Here is a 16501-nt window from a genome sequence, read left to right as displayed (position 1 = left end):
CACATGTTAGTGTCCTTTAATTGTCCCCAACACAAGGTGCACCTGTGTAAAGATCATGCTGTTTAATCAGCTTCTTGATATGCCACACCAGTCAGGTGGATGGATTACCTTGGCAAAGGATAAATGCTCACGAACAGGGATGTAAACACATTTGTGCACAAAATGAAAAATCAGCTTTTTGTGTGTATGGAACATTTTTGGGATCATTTTTTTCAGCTCATGAAACATTGGACCAACACTTTACATGTTGCGTTTATATTTTTGTTCAGTACAACAGGTGTATCTGTACTGTCTCAGTCATCAACAGTATGGACCACAGAAGAGTTGTTAGGGAGGCGACTGGCAGTAGAGACGCTGTCGCTGGTTAACGCAGACCCCAATGACAGGGTGCTGTACACCACAACCCACCAACCCCCAATGTAAGAATGCTGAAATACTGTATTTCACTGCAATGTCTGATTCCCCTTCGTTTATACTGGAATATTACCCCCACTATTATCTAAAAGTGAAACAATGGATGAAAATTATTCTGAATGTTTTTAAATTATATTGTTTATCAGGTATTTTGGTTGTCATATTATAGTGGGGAATTGAGCCTCTTTTTTTCTGCCAGTGTTTCATTATCTTCTCTGGAAATAGGCTTAATCACAGTGTTTTCCCCAAGTTGTTGCCTCCTGGTTCAGTTGAGAGCATTTTGCCACCAGTTTTTATCCAGAGGCTAATTAGCCTGACCATCCAACAGCCTCTATAGTGATCCCATCTGGTTAGCTATTACATCTATTCATCGCCAAATACATTTATTTTCTGAACCAATTGAACCCCATCAAGTGTTGGCTATGGGCAAACTGGTGCAAATGCAATACAATTATTTCACTTGAAGCTATTCAAGACATTACTTGCTGTTTTGCAGAGCAAAGCATTTAGGAACAGACTTTGAATTTACTTCATTCACTCGCTAGAATACCGCCATTTTGATTACGTCTGTTTGTACACAAGTCACTGTCAATCAGGTAATGCAGACATTTTACATGAAATGTATCACTGTTTAAAAGGAAAGGCATGAATGAGTAAATCTCATTGACATCGCAAACTTGGTCTGTGGGACGATGTTAGTGTTTCCTTTTCAGCTTCCATAAGTGACTGAAAATCAAGTTATCTGAATTCTGTGCAGTCTCTCTGCTGTGTGCGCTGTTGTACACCCACCTACTATATAGAATACCATACCACCACCACAGGGCTCCTTTCTATACCACCCCCACCACAGGGCACCTTTCTATACCACCCCCACCACAGGGCACCTTTCTATACCACCCCCACCACAGGGCTCCTTTCCATACCACCACCACAGGGCTCCTTTCTATACCACCCCCACCACAGGGCTCCTTTCCATACCACCACCACCACCACCACCACCACAGGGCTCCTTTCTATACCACCCCCACCACAGGGCTCCTTTCTATACCACCCCCACCACAGGGCTCCTTTCCATACCACCACCACCACCACAGGGCTCCTTTCTATACCACCCCCACCACAGGGCTCCTTTCCATACCACCACCACCCCCACCACAGGGCTCCTTTCCATACCACCACCACCACAGGGCTCCTTTCCATACCACCACCACCACCACCACCACAGGGCTCCTTTCTATACCACCCCCACCACAGGGCTCCTTTCCATACCACCACCACCACCACAGGGCTCCTTTCCATACCACCACCACCACCACCACAGGGCTCCTTTCCATACCACCACCACCACCACCACCACCACAGGGCTCCTTTCCATACCACCCCCACCACAGGGCTCCTTTCCATACCACCACCACCACCACAGGGCTCCTTTCTATACCACCCCCACCACAGGGCTCCTTTCCATACCACCACCACCACCACAGGGCTCCTTTCCATACCACCACCACCACCACCACCACAGGGCTCCTTTCCATACCACCACGACCACAGGGCTCCTTTCCATACCACCACCACCACAGGGCTCCTTTCCATACCATCCCCACCACAGGGCTCCTTTCCATAACACCACCAAAGGGCTCCTTTCCATACCACCACCACCACAGGGCTCATTTCCATACCACCACCACAGGGCTCCTTTCCATACCACCAACACCACAGGGTTCCTTTCCATACCACCACCACCACAGGGCTCCTTTCCATACCACCACCACCACAGGGCTCCTTTCCATACCACCACCAAAGGGCTCCTTTCCATACCACCACCACCACAGGGCTCCTTTCCATACCACCCCACCACAGGGCTCCTTTCCATACCACCCCCACCACAGGGCTCCTTTCCATACCACCACCACCACAGGGCTCCTTTCCATACTACCACCACCACAGGGCTCCTTTCCATACCACCACCACCACAGGGCTCCTTTCCATACCACCCCCACCACAGGGCTCCTTTCCATACCACCACCACCACAGGGCTCCTTTCCATACCACCACCACCACAGGGCTCCTTTCCATACCACCACCACCACAGGGCTCCTTTCCATACCACCACCACCACAGGGCTCCTTTCCATACCACCACCACCACAGGTCTCCTTTCCATACCACCACCACAGGGCTCCTTTCCATACCACCACCACCACAGGGCTCCTTTCCATACCACCACCACCAAAGGGCTCCTTTCCATACCACCACCAAAGGGCTCCTTTCCATACTACCACCACCACAGGGCTCCTTTCCATACCACCACCACCACAGGGCTCCTTTCCATACCACCACCACAGGGCTCCTTTCCATACCACCACCACCAAAGGGCTCCTTTCCATACCACCACCACCACAGGGCTCCTTTCCATACCACCAGAATGAATAAATACATCATACATCACTCAAGATCTGCTTTTAAATTAGCCTACATCCAGGGTAGATGGGTCTTTAGGGAGAAGGAGACTGAGCCCCTACAGAAAACCTGTCTTGTCCCAGTTGCTTTAAGTGGTAATCATTCAGGTCTGTCTATGGCATCTGTTATGCTACATGTATGCCTCAACTGATACAAATTTGGAATATATGTATGTATTTATATACAGTGCCTTTGAAAAGTGTTCAGACCCCTTGACTTTTTCCACATTTTGTAATTTTTTCCCCCTCAGCAATCTACACACAATATCCCATAATGACAATGCAAAAACAGGTTTTTAGAAGTGTTTGCTCATTTATTTTGACTATTTTCTACATTGTAGAATAATCTGACATATCTGAAATATCAAATTTACATAACCTTTCTAGGACAGGCGTTCCGCTGGCGGAACCCCTTGACAACATTCCGCTGAAAAGGCAGCGCGGGAAATTCAAAAATATTTTTTTGAAATATGTAACTTTCACACATTAACAAGTCCAATACAGCAAATGAAAGATAAACATCTGGTTAATCTACCCATCGTGTCCGATTTCAAAAATGCTTTACAGCGAAAGCACAACATATGATTATGTTAGATCACCGCCAAGTCAAAAAAGCACACAGCCATTTTTCAAGCCAAAGATAGGAGTCACAAAAAGCAGAAATAGAGATAAAATTAATCACTAACCTTTGATGATCTTCATCAGATGACACTCATAGGACTTCATGTTACACAATACATATATGTTTTGTTCGTAAAGTTAATATTTATATCCAAAAACCTCAGTTTACATTGGCGCGATGTTCAGAAATGCCTCCAAAATATCCGGAGAAATTGCAGAGAGCCACGTCAAATAACATAAATACTCATCATAAACTTTGATGAAAGATACATGTTTTACATAGAATTAAAGATACACTTGTTCTTAATGCAACCGCTGTGTCAGATTTCAAAAAAACTTTACGGAAAAAGCAAACCATGCAATAATCTGAGACAGCACTCAGAAAGGAAAAACAATGATCCACCATGTTGGAGTTTTTGCTCGGACATGCACTGTCAACTGTGGGACCTTACATAGACAGGTGTGTGCCTTTCCAAATCATGTCCTATCAATTGAATTGACCACAGGTGGACTCCAAGTTGTAAAAACATCTCAAGGATGATCAATGGAAACAGGATGCATCTGAGCTCAATTTTGAGTCTCATAGCAAAGGGTCTGAATACTTACGTAAATAATGTATTTCTGTTTTTTATTTGTAAGACATTTGCAAAAATGTCTAAGTCTGCTTTCACTTTGTCATTATGGGGTATTGTGTGTAGTTTGCTAAGGCTTTTTTAAATCCATTTTAGAATATGCCTGTAACGTAACAAAATGTGGAAAAAGTCAAGGGGTCTGAATACTTTCTCGTAGGCACTGTATATACAGTACCAGTCCAAAGTTTGGACACCTACTCATTCAAAGGTTTTTCTTTATTTTTACTATTTTCTATATTGTAGAATAATAGTAAAGACATCAAAACTATGAAAGAACACATATGGAATCACGTAGTAACCAAATAAGTGTTAAACAAATCAAAATATATTTTATATTTGAGATTCTTCAAAGTAACCACCCTTTGCCTTGATGACAGCTTTACACACTCTTAGCATTCCCTCAACCAGCTTCACCTGGAATGCTTTTCCAACAGTCTTGAAGTGGTTCCCGCATATGCTGACCACTTGTTGGCTGCTTTTCTTTCACTCTGCAGTCCAACTCTTCCCAAACCGTCTCAATTGGGTTGAGGTCGGGTGATTGTGGAGGCCAGGTCATCTGATGCAGTACTCCATCACTCTCCTTCTTGGTCAAGTAGCCCTTACACAGCCTGGAGTTGTGTTGGGTCATTGTCCTGTTGAAAAACAAATGATAGCCCCAACGCAAACCAGATGTGATGGCGTATCGCTGCAGAATGCTGTGGTAGCCATGCTGATTAAGTGTGCTTTATATATAAATTATATATATATATATATATATATATATATATATATTATGAATCAATGGGGGTGCTTGTGAGCAATGCCTTTTTGTACCCTTTCTTGAAGTTACAGTAGATATGAAAATAATGCACCTTAATGATCTCATGCCATATGATGAGCATATAAGCTAGATGTTTGTGGTATAAAATACATTTGTTTATGCATGATATTGTAAGTTAAATAGATCAAATGTGTGTCATCCACATCAATCAGCAGATTAAGCCAAGTAGAGGTTAAATTCTGTGCTCAATGCCACCTCTCATATTTGTTTTAGCCAAGCTGTCTTTGCAAACAAGATGAGGATAAGTGGTTGGAGGAAATTAGGCCCATCTAATCCCGTTGACAAGATAATAAAATATCTTTGATCCAGTCTGTTATCTGGCCTGTGATTCAGATCCTTGTCATGTTCAATGATTGGCTTAGAAAAACATATACGAATCAAGACACAGCAATGCGATATTACCACGAGGACAATGTTATTGCCGCTTTCAATATGGCTTCCCATGCACTCCCAACCCTGTCTTAGTGCAACTGTAAGCTGTTTTCTCTGGTTCCTTACATGACTCTCTGAAAATACTGGGGAGGTGAAAACCATGTAGTGAAAACCCCACAGAGTTTTGAAACCCAGATGCCTAATAAAGTTGTTTTTACCCATCCAGCCCTTTTATATAATAGTAACAACAATAATAATTATTATATATAAATATAGATCAGTGGCCCACTTGAGGGAGGAAGAACAGAAGCCGGACATGATGTAGCTAACCAAGGCCATGGACCTTGGATGACTAATGGGGTAGATACATTAACTTATAAGGCATTAGCTATATGTTTATGCCTCATTGAAAGTGTTACTAAATTTCCACTCCATTTTTCAGTATGGATGTGTTTTGGAGGACAGTCTGGCGTTATCTTTTGAGACTGACTATGAATGCTGAAATGTATTTTATTTTTATTCTTTTTTTTTTAAATGTCCTTGCTTATCCCCTCATCTATGTTCTAACAACTGTCAGCATACTGAGACTTGTTCCTCTACACTACTCTGACTCAAACATCCTCTAAATTAATATTCAGTGTTAAACTAAATCATGAATTTCCTGTGCATATCAGGATAATTTTTTATTTAGAAGAGCTTTGCCGCAGTTGCGAGCATCTGTTGCGGTCCTAAGACAAATGTCCTCTTTTATTTAATGTGAGGCCTGTTGTATTCTGTTCCCACAGGACTACAATGATGAGATCAGACAGGAGCAGCTGAGGGAGCTCTCCTACTTGAACGGAGGATCAGAAGACACCAGCAGAGGGAGGACTGTACGTGGGCGGGGCTTACGACTGGCTTCCACCACAAACACACGGTACGTATTTAGATTTCTACCATTTGCCAAGATGAGCCATGTTGATTATGATCCGCTGGTTTGTTGGTCTCCATCCCAACTCATTAATGGTCATTGATTGGGCTTGTGTGTGTGTGTGTGTGTGTGTGTGTGTGTGTGTGTGTGTGTGTGTGTGTGTGTGTGCATTTGTGTGTGGGTGTGCATTTGTGTGTGGGTGTGCATGTGCATGTGTGTAGTTTTGTTTGGTATCCGTGTGAACTTTAACTGCGATCATAATCAAAATGTGATCTTGGCTTCATTGCGTTTAATACTCATACCCCGTTTGATGAATGATTCGTCATTTGTTTCAAGCACATATAGTTAATTATTCATGATGTAACGTTTTCATAATTAATGTCATATTTTATATCTCAGACATGACATACCTCATAATTCATATTTTATACATCTACCCCGACCATGTCTCCAGTGTGACAGTTTCTCAAGGATTTTGAGTGTACGGTGATGACTTGTACGATTCTACCTCAGCTGGTAATGAAGCTTAAACACAGCCCCTCTTCTCATATGATTCTGATTCTGCCCATTTAGAATCACCACCATGTCCCTCCCCTGATTCACTCCTTATGCCTCCTCGATAAGCCATTACTGTAAATCTCCATGAGAAATATGCACCGGTAATGTGGCTGTGATTCTCCTTGGAGTCTTTGTATTTTCCGATCATAAAGGACTGCTAGCTTAAGTGAAGGATCTGCAGTGCCAGAAGACTGTATCTTCTGCCTCCTCCGTCTTGTTAGTGTTAAAACGTCTGGATATTCTCCAGATGTAGAAAGCTTTATGACCTTAAGTCCACCCTGGACTCCCTGTGGTGCTCCTCTGGCCCTTCTAGGCAGTAAAGAAGAAAGCACCTCAGCATCTTTCTCCCAACACCCTAATTTCAGCTCAGACACACCAGTGCCCATTTGCGAGTTGTGTGCACAGTCAAATAGCTGTTAGTGAACCCTAAACATTATAGCATCCCTTGCTGGGATAAGCACAGGGAGTCAGAGGGTCATTTCCCTGCCAGGACGCAGGTTGACGTTCTGGAGGCAGAACTGAGCAATTTCCGCCAGATGGACTAGCTACCAAGTCAAAATTGGCTAAATCGTTAAAAAACATAATCTAAACAAAAATGTGCTTTTTGGTCTTAATTTAAGGTTGGGGTTAGGCATTAGGGTTACCAGTGTGGCTAATGTTAGGGTTAAGTTTAGGGTTAGGTATAAAATCAGATTTTATAAATTTGTGGCTGTGCCTGCTATTGACTGCACTGCAGAGCTGCCTCCAGTACATGAGTCATCCCAATAAATGCCAACCTGCTGCCAGGGCTGCTTCGGTATATGAGACAGGTGGACATGAGGATTCTCTACAAATGCAGGTAGAACCGGTTTCCCAGGTCATTGGAATAACAGTGCAGTGTCCGAATGAATGGCTTGTCTGGGAGAAAAGTGATATGATGACTGTTCTGCTTCAAACATCATTATGACTGTATCTGTCCAAGCAGAAAATGTTATGCTTCTCTTCCACTTTACAACACTTAAGCTTGTGACCACCACCAGCTGAGGCAGTCTGTATAATATCTGCCCACATTACAAACAAGTGTTGAAATCAGCTACCATTACACTTTTGCACATAGTTGTTTGAAATCAAAAAAGCAGCGTTTCATTTCCACGTTGGATAACGAATATTTTCAAGATGCAATCAATACCATAGTGATGTTTTTAACGTATGTTGTTCAACATACAGTACTCAGAGTATGCTACGATATAAATGTCCTTAACTCACAAGGGACAATATCAATGTTCGATATTGTCACGATCGTGTGGAGGAGAGACGGACCAAAACGCAGCATGTGGAAAATAAGCCATCTTCTTTTATTTATGAAGAAGGCAAAACGAAACAAAACACTTACAAACTAACAAAACAACAAACGACCGTGAAGCTAATAAACGTAGTGCACACACACAGGCTACAAACGTTCAGACATAGACAATTCCCCACCACAAACTAAAGCCTATGGCTACCCTAAATATGGCTCCCAATCAGAGACAACAGAAACCAGCTGTCTCTAATTGGGAACCCATTCAGGCAACCATAGACTTTCCTAGAAAACTACACCCAACATAGACACAGCTAGACAACTATACTAAACATAAACCCAACTACTCTAAATAAACCCCCTAAACCTTACAATCACCCTGGACACTACAAAACCCACATAAATACCCATGTCACACCCTGACCTAACTAAAATAATAAAGAAAACAAAGAATACTAAGGCCAGGGCGTGACATAGCCCCCCCCTTAAGGTGCGAACTCCGGGCGCACCAGCACAAAGTCTAGGGGAGGGTCTGGGTGGGCATCTGACCACGGTGGTGGCTCAGGCTCAGGGCGAGGTCCCCACCCCACCATAGTCAATCCCAGCTTATATCTCCCCCTACAAATGACCACCCTCATATTACCCCCACTTAATCTTTTGGGTAACATCGACACAAGGGGCAGCACCGGGATAGAGGAATAGCTCAGGACAAAGGGATAGCTCAGGACAGAGAGGTAGGTCAGGATAGAGAGATAGCTCAGGATAGAGAGGTAGCTCAGGATAGAGGGGCAACTCCGGACTGAAAGGCAGCTCCGGACAGAGAGACAGCTCTGGACTGAGGGGCAGTTCTGGATAAATAGCCGCTCTGGGCTGAGGGACAGCTCATGACTGGCTGACGGCTCTGGACGCTCATGGCTGGCTGACGGCTCTGGACGCTCATGGCTGGCTGACGGCTCTGGACGCTCATGGCTGGCTGACGGCTCTGGACGCTCATGGCTGGCTGACGGCTCTGGACTCTCATGGCTGGCTGACGGCTCTGGACGCTCATGGCTGGCTGACGGCTCTGGACGCTCATGGCTGGCTGACGGCTCTGGACGCTCATGGCTGGCTGACGGCTCTGGACGCTCATGGCTGGCTGACGGCTCTGGACGCTCATGGCTGGCTGACGGCTCTGGCAGATCCTGTCCGGTTGGCGGCCCTGGCAGATCCTGTCCGGTTGGCGGCTCTGGCAGATCCTGTCCGGTTGGCGGCTCTGGCAGATCCTGTCTGGTTGGCGGCTCTGGCAGATCCTGTCTGGTTGGCGGCTCTGGCAGATCCTGTCTGGTTGGCGGCTCTGGCAGATCCTGTCTGGTTGGCGGCTCTGGCAGATCCTGACTGACGACTGGCTCTAGCGGCTCCTGACTGACTATCGGCTCTGACGGCTCGGGACAGACGGGCGGCTCTAATGGCTCGGGACAGACGGATGGCTCAGACGGCGCTGGGGAGACGGATGGCTCAGATGGCGCTGGGGAGACGGATGGCTCAGATGGCGCTGAGGAGACGGATGGCTCAGATGGCGCTGCGGAGACGGATGGCTCAGATGGCGCTGAGGAGACGGATGGCTCAGACTGATCCTGTCTGGCGGAAGGCTTTAGCGGCTCCTGTCTGGCGGAAGGCTCTAGCGGCTCCTGTCTGGCGGAAGGCTCTGTAGGCTCATGGCAGACGGGCGGCTTTGCAGGCTCATGGCAGACGGGCGGCTTTGAAGGCTCAATACAGACGGGCAGTTCAGTCACCGTTGGGCAGACGGCAGACTCTGGCCGGCTGAGACGCACTGTAGGCCTGGTGCGTGGTGCCGGAACTGGAGGTACCGGGCTAAGGACACGCACCTTCAGGCTAGTGCGGGGAACAACAACAGGGCACACTGAGTTCTCAAGGCGCACTATATGCCTGGTGCGTGGTACCGGACTGAGGGCACGCACCTCAGGACGAGTGCGGGGAGAAATAACAGTGTGTACAGGACTCAGGAGACGCACAGGTGGCTTAGTGCGTGGTGCCGGAACTGGAGGCACTGGGCTGGAGACACGCACCATAGGGAGAGTGCGTGGAAGAGGAACAGGGCTCTGAAAACGCACTGGAAGCCTGGTGCGTGGTGTAGGCACTGGTGGTACTAGGCTGGGGCGAGGAGGTGGCGCCGGAAATACCGGACCGTGCAGGCGTATTGGCTCCCTTGAGCACCGAGCCTGCCCAACCTTACCTGGCTGAATGCTCCCCGTCGCCCGACCAGTGCGGGGAGGTGGAATAACCCGCACCGGTCTATGTAGGCGAACCGGGGACACCATGCGTAAGGCTGGTGCCATGTAAGCCGGCCCAAGAAGACGTACTGGTGGCCAGATATGTAGGGCCGGCTTCATGACATTTGGCTCAATGCCCAATCTAGCCCTACCAGTGCGGGGAGGTGGAATAACCCGCACTGGGCTATGCACCCGTACAGGAGACACCGTGCGCTCTACTGCGTAACACGGCGTCTGCCCGTACTCCCGCTCTCCACAGTTAGCCTGGGAAGTGGGCGCAGGTCTCCTACCTGCCCTTGACCCACTACCTCTTAGCCCCCCCCCAAGAAATTTTTGGGTAGTACTCACGGGCTTTTCAGGCTTCCAGCCACGTCTCCTTGCTGCCTCCTCATATCTCCGCCTCTCTGCCTTCGCTGCCTCCAGCTCAGCTTTAGGGCGGCGATATTCTCCTGGTTGAGCCCATGGTCCCTTACCATCCAATATTTCCTCCCATGTCCATGAGTCCTGGTTACTTTGCCGCTGTTGTTGGTTCCGCTCATGCTGCTTGATCCAATGTTGGTGGGGAATTCTGTCACGATCGTGTGGAGGAGAGACGGACCAAAACGCAGCATGTGGAAAATAAGCCATCTTCCTTTTATTATAGAAGAAGGCAAGACGAAACAAAACACTTACAAACTAACAAAACAATAAACGACCGTGAAGCTATAAACGTAGTGCACACACACATGCTACAAACGTTCCACATAGACAATTCCCCACCCCAAACTAAAGCCTATGGCTACCCTAAATATGGCTCCCAATCAGAGACAACAGAAACCAGCTGTCTCTAATTGGGAACCCATTCAGGCAACCATAGACTTTCCTAGAAAACTACACCCAACATAGACACAGCTAGACAACTATACTAAACATAAACCCAACTACTCTAAATAAACCCCCTAAACCTTACAATCACCCTGGACACTACAAAACCCACATAAATACCCATGTCACACCCTGACCTAACTAAAATAATAAAGAAAACAAAGAATACTAAGGCCAGGGCGTGACAGATATGGCCAGACTAAGTTATATCATGCTGTGATCTCATCAATGTTTTGTTTTTTAAACAGGGCACGGGGAGGTGCGGCCCCACCACCTCCACCAGTCAGGGGGGCAGCTGTACCCAGGGGAACAGTGGGTAAGCGGAGTGTCCTGCCACAATCCACATTAACGAGAGGAGTACCCGCTCCCAGGGCCAGGGGAACACCAGGGAACCCCGGATACAGACCCCCACTGTTACCCATCACACACGAATCATACGACGACTACGTAAGTCTGACTCACTTTGCCCCACTTGTAATGTTTAATGTTGAATAAGTACAGTGCCTTCAGAAAGTATTGATAGCCCTTGACTTTTTCCACGTTGTTCATTTACAAAGTGAAATTAAAATGGATTTAATGTAAAATTGTCAACAACAACAACAAACAAATATTAATGGAAAATAAAACACTACCATATCTTTATTAGATAAGTATTCAACCCCTTGAGTCAATACATGTTAGAATCACCTTTGGCAATGACTACAGCTGTGAGTCTCTCTGGGTAAGTCTCTAAGAGCTTTCCACACCTGGATTGTGCAACGTTGCCCATTATTCTTTTCAAAATTCTTCAAGCTCTGTCAAATAGTTTGTTGATCATTGCTAGACGACCATTTTCAGGTCTTGCCATAGATTTTCAAGATTTATATCAAAACCTTAACTCGGCCACTCAGGAACATTCCCTGTCTTCTTGGTAAGCAACTCCAGTGTAGATTTGGCCTTGTGTTTTAGGTTATTGTCCAACTGAAAGGTGAATTCCTCTCCCAGTGTCTGGTGAAAAGCAGACTGAATCAAGTGTTCCTCAATGATTTTGCTTGTGCTTAGCTCTATTCCGTTTATTTTTATCCCCAAAAAACCTCCCTAGTCCTTGCCTATGACAAACATACCCATAACATGATTCAGCCACCACCATGCTTGAAAATATTACCAGTGATGTGTTGTGTTGGACATGCCCCAAACATATGATTAAAGGTTCATTTCTTTGACACTTTTTTTGCAGTATTACTGTAGTGCCTTTTTGCAAACAGAATGCATGTTCTGTAATATTTTATGCTTTTCAAGCTTCCTTCTTTTCACTCAATCATTTATGTTAGTATTGTGGGGTAATACAATGTTGTTGATCCATCCTCAGTTATCTCCTATCACAGCCGTTAAACTCTGTGACTGTTTAAAAATCCCCATTGGCCTTATGGTGAAATCCCTGTGCGGTTTCCTTCATCTCCGGCAACTGAGTTAGGAAGGACCCCTGTATCTTTGTAGTGACTGGGTGTGTTGATACACCATCCAAAGTGTATTTAATATGCTCACCATGCTCATAGGGATTTTCAATTTCATAAGTGCCCTTCTTTGCGAACAATTGGAAAACCTCCCTTGTCTTTCTGCTTGAATCTGTGCTTGAAATTCACTGCTCGACTGAGGTTATGGTTTTTCATGTTCGCTAGCTGCAGATATTCATAGGCTATACATTACCTCATTTTCCTATTAGTTGACAGGTTAGCTGTCATGTTAGGGTAGTAGATGCCTGCACAGTGGAGCTCATATGATGAGTTGGATATTTGTTTACATAGCCAGCTAACAAGTTGCTTGTTTTGCCCTGTTTCTACCGATGCAATTTATTTGGAAACGATCCCAGTTTCGTAACTAATCAGCTAACATTGGCAAACTCTGTAGTTAGTCTATCAGGCAAAAAAAACGAGTTGATTAGTGGAGAGAGGGAGAGATAGAGAGTGTGTGTTTGGAATGGGAGGTGTGTAACTGTATCACACAATTTATTATGGAAACCCCTTATTAGAAAGAGAGTATGTGTACAGTATGTTTGAGAAAAAGAAATAGAGGAAGGAAGAGAGAGACCGTGTGAGAGGAGAGAGAGATTATGTTCCTGACTACAATTGTATCATATTTGTTGCTCCTCTCCATCTGTTCCTCTGTTCCTCTAGGTCAGTGAAAGAGAGGGAAGTGGTGTCCATCTGTTCCTCTAGGTCAGTGAAAGAGAGGGAAGTGGTGTCCATCTGTTCCTCTAGGTCAGTGAAAGAGAGGGAAGTGGTGTCCATCTGTTCCTCTAGGTCAGTGAAAGAGAAGGAAGTGATGTCCATCTGTTACTATGTTCCTCTAGTTCAGTGAAAGAGAAGGAAGTGATGTCCATCTGTTCCTCTAGTTCAGTGAAAGAGAAGGAAGTGATGTCCATCTGTTTCTCTAGGTCAGTGAAAGAGAAGGAAGTGATGTCCATCTGTACTCTGTTCCTCTAGGTCAGTGAAAGAGAAGGAAGTGATGTGGAGAGTCACAGCTCAGCAACAAAAGGCAGGGAGGAAGAGGAGTTAGAGATGATTGGAGGGATAGAGAGGTTGTGTGAGGAGAGGGGAGAGGGAGAGGATGAGGAGAGTGGAGGTAGAGAGGAAGAGGAGAGTGAAGAGGAGGGAGAGGAGAGAGGATAAGGAGAGGAGTTTGGAGGTAGAGAGGAAGAGGAGAGTGAAGGAGAGGAGAGTGGAGATAGAGGAGGGAGAGGAACATGAGGAGCAGGAAGAGGAGGATGAAGTGGAGGGAGAGGACGAAGCAGAGGTAGAGGAGGAAGAAGAGGGAGGGGAAGAGGGAGAGCACACATTCGAGAGGAGAGCATACGTTTCCATGTCCCACCATTCACCCTTGCAGCACACATACTGGGCCTAATGTGACACTGGCAGGGGTTTTAGAGTTGTTTTTAAAAGTGGTAGGAGCTTATGTCTGTTCCAGAGTTTGTAATGGATTAAAACAAGAAAATGGGCGGGGTTGACCATCTTGACCACTTGTGGAGTTATTACAATGTTGGAAACACAGGCAGCAAATGGGGAAAGTATGTGTTTTGGGGGATGTTCAACATTTCCATCATAAATGGGTACATTGTGTGGGGGAACCTGCAAAGGCCCCTTCCCAGAAACTGCAGGTGCTGGTCCCCGAAGGTATCCAAAATGCACCTTGTGCATTCACTTTGTGATATGGCTACATTGGCCGGAAGAGGGGAGACAGGAGTGTGGCACCAGGGTGTGGTCCGAGTTGTAACTCATTTGAAAGCAGGTGAAGTTTGAAGGCCGCAAGAGAGGGTGTGTGGTGTGCATCCGGAGTGGACGCAGGGCATAGTGTGTTCTGTGCCACTTTGCAGGATGGACCCGTGCTTCCAGTGTAGATATAGAGGTCTATAGAGCCTGTCTGCATTCCTGATTTCTCTAACCATTAGATTATCTGTGTAATAATGACATCAGCTCAGAATCACTTGTTTTTCAAACACGGTCCTGTTTTATCAATTGCTGTGCTGATCAACGGGCAGTTCATTACCTCTGTCAAATGTCTATGTAGCTTAAAGTTATGTGTGTATTTTTTATTGCAATAAAGATGATGACGCTACATAATACACATTTACAATAGGCTTCCATCTACAAAATACAGTACATACAGCCTAATGATATATACACTATTTTAATAGCAGGACACTGTAAAGTCCATTATCCCTGTGAAGAGTATGAATTAGGCTGCTTGAGAAGGTTTGAATCCTAAGCAACCTGCCTACACATTGTTGGAAGTACAATAGACCAACAAACATACTGTATTAGTTCAAAGCTGTGTGCTGGAAAATCTTGGTAGAGCGTGGGTGAAATACGCATTGTGGTGCTCATGAATTTCCTTTCTTTTTTGGCTTCAGACCAGTGCCTACTTCTCACTTCAAACATAGTTGTTTGTTTTAAATAGAATGAAACAACGATGAAGCATAGACTTTAAAGGGTAGACTTCAAAAAACACAGTTCATTCAACCCCATCCTTGCTGTGTGCAAGTTGTTTTTAGTTCATATAACTGAAATCACATTACCACTCGATGTACTTTATAAAATATAATGATAATGAGTACGTGGCCTACAGATGAAGAACAATTAAAAACATTTATATAAAATAAATCCCTCCGATTCCGGGACTTTCAAAGGTGAACGCTGAATTGTGACCTCATGAAAAAAGCTACATTTTTACCAGTCAATTTCCACCGAGCTTTGCCGCTATTCAAAGCCCTTGTGTGTGCTGGCAATTGGCAGATTAGCCTGTTTGCATGGGGAAATGCACAAGCACAGCCTCATTACCAAAACCGAATAGAGTTCTGACGGAGAGCCTGTGTATTTCTTGAGAGGCAAAAATCTGGACATTTTTCTCCCCAGTAATTGGGGGTTGGGAGCGACGATGGGAGCGCAGAGACGGATACCAGGGGATTAAAGAATGAAGGAGTTTGTCCTGAAAATGTTTTCCTCCTATTTTGCCCCCTATGAATCTCACCTTGCTCTATCCTCTACGCCAGTACTCAATTTTCTCTCAGAGTGTTCTTTCCAGAGTGTAGGCAGACCTCTCTCTCTGTAAGGTCGAGGTATTTTTTTTACCACTGAAGTATACATGATGCTGTGATGCGTTACACTACCTCCTTCTCCTTGGTGCGAGTGCAGATTATAGTCACGGTCATGAGGAATCAACAACAAGTGTCAGTGTTTTTTGTTGTTGCTGTCGCTGTCGCTACTTTCTTCTATTTGTCTTTGTGAAGACATACTGTATGTGCTGAATATTGAATATAGAGGTAGAACACAGAGCACGCTCCTCGTGGCATGACGGGAATTTCTCCAGAGGAAGCTAGGATTGATGGCCTCTGTCAAGTTGTCAGTCTCCCTCATGAAACTGATACTGTTAAAATGACCATGATCGCACCTGTTAGGGATAGTATTGATTCACAGCTGCAATGCATAGCTACAGAGAGATAAAGAGTTGTTGAATTTCAAGGTACTATTATTGCTCTTTATACCATGTCATTGTTGAATACTCGAAGGGCATTGTAGAGCATGCATTATTTCCCTATAACGCACAGTATATCGGCACGGTAGAATTCAATGGATATACTGTATATAGTTCATTCTTACAGTACATGTTTTGATTCAGCTGCTTTTTAAAGCAAAGGTCAAATTGAAAACATCATTGGTATTGTTGAAATCGATTTTCATAAAAGCAAGCTAGGACTGATGGTTTGGTTAGCTAACTAACAAGTATGTTTGGTTACCACGGCAACTACTGTAGCTATCTAGTAAACTTGC

At 45.2% G+C, this 16501-nt stretch overlaps 1 protein-coding gene across 2 annotated transcripts in view; it reads left to right on the top strand.

Moving 5' to 3' along the window:
* Nucleotides 1-16501, top strand: part of LOC120029476 (KH domain-containing, RNA-binding, signal transduction-associated protein 2-like) — a 117131-nt gene that overhangs the window by 87789 nt on the left and 12841 nt on the right. The window contains exons 5-6 of one of the 2 annotated variants that reach the window (XM_038974708.1): nt 6103-6233; nt 11447-11645. In XM_038974708.1, coding sequence (XP_038830636.1) covers nt 6103-6233; nt 11447-11645 — 330 coding nt within the window. Of the gene's footprint in view, nt 1-6102; nt 6234-11446; nt 11650-16501 lie in introns of both variants that reach the window. The other variant, XM_038974707.1, reaches the window with a different exon arrangement.

The sequence above is a fragment of the Salvelinus namaycush genome, chromosome 35 (assembly GCF_016432855.1).
Source record: "Salvelinus namaycush isolate Seneca chromosome 35, SaNama_1.0, whole genome shotgun sequence".
In the NCBI taxonomy this organism is placed as follows: Eukaryota; Metazoa; Chordata; class Actinopteri; order Salmoniformes; family Salmonidae; genus Salvelinus; species Salvelinus namaycush.
The sequence above is the reverse complement of the archived record's forward strand: the minus strand, read 5'-3'. Positions and strand labels throughout refer to the sequence as shown.